This window comes from Thunnus thynnus, chromosome 15, assembly GCF_963924715.1.
Source record: "Thunnus thynnus chromosome 15, fThuThy2.1, whole genome shotgun sequence".
Lineage (NCBI taxonomy): Eukaryota > Metazoa > Chordata > Actinopteri > Scombriformes > Scombridae > Thunnus > Thunnus thynnus.
In genome coordinates, this window is record NC_089531.1 from 16,993,167 (window position 1) to 16,996,908 (window position 3,742).

Sequence of the window (3,742 nt, forward strand, 5' to 3'; positions counted from 1 at the left end):
CTGACTGACTGACTGACTAACTGACTGACCGACTGACTGACCGACTGACTAACTGACTGACCGACTGACTGACCGACTGACTAACTGACTGACCGACTGACTGACCGACTGACTAACTGACTGACCGACTGACTGACTGACTGACCGATTGACTGACTGACTGACTGATTGACCGACTGACCGACCGACCGATTGACTGACTGACTGACTGACCGACCGACCGACCGATTGACTGACTGACTGACTGACCGACCGACCGATTGACTGTCTGACTGATTGACTGACTGACTAACTGACTGATTGACTGACTGACTAACTGACTGATTGACTGACTGACTGACCGACTAACTGACTGACCGACTGACTGACTACATACATAAATAAATGAAACATATATAATTCAATAAAATAACTAATATACATATATTTTTTAATCCTTTAGAAGTATAATTCTGCAGACCTTTAGGCTACCAGAATATTTGAGCATTCAGTTACATAAATTCACTACAAGCTTTAGTAAAATGTATATATCAATTTATAAATATTTTTCAGTTCATTCAAATAAAAAGCTGTATGATTAAAACTGTTTAGATAAAGGTCATTTTTATTTATAGGCTATGGCCCAATATCATTACAACATAATATTATATTACAGTCTGAACAACATACATTAGACCCTGAGCTCGAATAACTGAAAAACTTTTAATGGGGAAGCGTTAACAATATTCAGACATGAAGTTTTCTTTCATCAGACATGAGGAGGACATTAAAGGTGCGGCGGTGAGTGAATATCACGCACACTTCCGCTTTAAAAGCGGAGCCGTGTGTAGTCGGAGAGTCGCTGAAGCGATGCGGAGCCACAGATCAGCCTTCAGTTCACTGCCATTCGGATCTCACGCCGTCAGTTCAGTGGACTAATTCACAGACGAACATATCAGCAGCTCTGTGAGCGAAAATTTGGATTTTAACTCATTTTGTTTTTCATGTGTGACAGCCGGCGGACGGAACTTTACGCAGGAAACAGAAAGTGAGCCTGCGAGGCTGCACCTGAGGGATATTTCTACTGGCTGAATTTGAAACCGTATTCTCCTCCCAACTCCACTTGTTGATGGGGCGCAAACAGGCTGCTCAGCAATCATACCGCGGAGATATTCCTATGCGTAATTTGGATAAAACCCCTGTCCGACGTTCAGGGAGAAGGAAGTTTGAACCTGTGAGGTTTTGTGGCAGATGGTGGTGATGTTTGGCGACCGGTAACAGTTCACGGCATCAGATCGTATTACGCAGGCTGCCACCAGGTGAGCAGCGGCATGGGGAACCAGATGGACAAGCTGTCACATTTAAGTTACGCAGAAGTTCCCACAGTGGACCCGAACGGCGTGGACACAGAGGAAGGTCCGCGGATCGGCGTTTCTTACATATTTTCTAACGACGACGACGAGCTGGAGGATGGCTGCGCGGTCGATGGCACAGCAAAGGACCCGAATCAGGAAGAGAAACAATACGACCAGCGCGACGAGGTGGAGTGCGCCGTCTACAACAGAGACGAATGCATTTACGAGAAGAGCGCCAAATCCGCCAGTCTGGAGGTTTACTCTCCAGAGAATCTGCTGAACAAATGCAAAGCAGGCGACTTGGTGGAGTTCGTGGCCACCGGTCAGTACCCGCACTGGGCTGTGTACGTGGGCGACTTCCAGGTGGTGCACCTGCACAGAGCCGAGGTGAAAAACAGCTTTTTGACAGACGCAAGTCAGGGGAGGAGGTGTAGGATTGTGAACGACTTGTACAAATTTAAAGCTCTGGGTCCGGACATGGTGGTGCAGAACGCGATGGAGCAAGTGGGCTTAAAGGACCGAGAGTTGAGCTGGAGGAATTCCGAGTGCTTTGCAGCCTGGTGCAGGTTCGGCAAGAGGGAGTTCAAAATGGGTGGGGAGATACGGATAGGCAAACAGCCTTACAGGTTGAAAATATTCATGTCCGACAAGCACTCACACGTGCTGGAGTTTCAGAGTTTGGAGGACATGGTCATGGAGAAGAGGAGAAACGATCATCTGGGCAGGACAGCCGTGTTGCAGGAGCTGGCCACTCATTTCAGCAGCGTGGAGGAGATAAAAAGTGAGCCAGCAGACGCTGACTGATACCAGCCCCCTCTTTGAAGCTTTTCAAAACGATTGCTTTGCAAATAGAGTAGCCTTTACCAAACTGTTACACCCTGCTTTAATCTATAGCAAGCCTTCACTCTTTAATTTTAGTTCTAATTGGAGCACATGTCATCATTTCCACTTTAGATGGTGTCATTTTAATTATTGCTCCATGTATTCATTAGTCTATAACGATGTTATTGCCTTAAAGCCACACTCCTCAACATCATCAGATGCTTAACGGCCTTAGCAATTATGAATTCAATTATCTAAAAGAAATTGAATTGATTGAAGTAGTTGATAGGCTTGTTTATAGCTCTCTCCACACACACAGTGTATAGTTTTATAAATGCTTTACACGTCTGTCTTAAAGCATCTGATTCTGTATGTATAGAGAGGATGTTTCTCTATTCATAGTGTGTCCTGTTACTTGATCCTTGTGTGGTTTAACTTCCATCTCTCAGCTCACCCAGACAGCAAAGTGTCAGAGCTGCTCTCTGAATACAAGAAGGATTCTGCCTTTAAGGGTAATTCTCACACCAGCACATCTGAAGAAAATGTTGTGGAGCTGGTTTGTTGTTACACTGATCAAAAGTCTGTGTTAACTGTACCCAAAGCTCAAGTAAATCATGATCCCTATAGTCTCTTTTTGAACTGAGTCTTGTTGTTTATGCTGCAGTATTGTGTTACTGATGTGATGCACCAGATGAAGAGATGCTCAACACATCAATAATCGTCTATTTGTTCATTTAATACTGAGTTTATGTTCTGTCGTCTTCACATCAGATATCAGAGTGTTTCTTTGACATTAGTGTAAATTAATTGGGCTTAAAAGATTAATTGTGTTTACTTACTGCAAAAAATAGATTTTTATTTTTCCCTCTAGTCAAATCTGTAAAGATTAGAGTTCATACTGTGTTGTTTTTTTTTTTTAAATTTTATCATGTAATTATCTGAAACAATGAGGATTTCTTGGATCACCATAGCTAATGGTGAAACAAATACAGTAGACAACAGGTTCTGTATTTCTCGGTCAAATCACTTAATTATTATTTCAGAAGGAGCATGAATCTACCCACGTTTCATGTGTCAGAAAAGTCTGTTTGAGTTTCAGGTAAATGGTTACTAAAATTAATTTTTGTCAGATTGTTTCCAAAGAAACCAGTTTCTTTTCAGTCAGAGTTTCTGACAACCATCTAGGGCACTGTCATACAAAGCAACACTGATACCACTTTCTAATAAGTCACCCTTTAGAGATGGTTCATAAGATGTTACTAACTGCTTTATCAGTAGTAAATAAACTATTTACTAATGCTTTACAGATCAGATCTAAACCATTGATAAAAGGAATTATTTGGTTGCCAGATTTCAAAAAATCCTTTTGCCTGATTGGACCATATGACCACTTACCTTGTGGGAAATCCATTTATTAACAACTTATTAAGCATTTGTCATGTCATACTTAGAAATCAAAGGCAACTTGAAAGAAAAACACCAGCCAAAGGGATTTTTCACAATCTGGTAACCGAAAAATTCTTCTTATTAACATTTTATAACTGATAAAGAACGAGTAAAGGATGTATTAACCATTAAGAAAGTTA

At 41.8% G+C, this 3,742-nt stretch overlaps 1 protein-coding gene across 1 annotated transcript; it reads left to right on the forward strand.

Moving 5' to 3' along the window:
- Window positions 1-763: 763 nt before the first annotated feature.
- Window positions 764-2,795, forward strand: lratd2a (LRAT domain containing 2a). Its single transcript, XM_067613088.1, has one exon. It carries the CDS (start codon window positions 1,311-1,313, stop codon window positions 2,136-2,138), a length of 828 nt encoding a protein of 275 aa, XP_067469189.1. The 5' UTR covers window positions 764-1,310; the 3' UTR covers window positions 2,139-2,795.
- The last annotated feature ends 947 nt before the right edge of the window (window positions 2,796-3,742 follow it).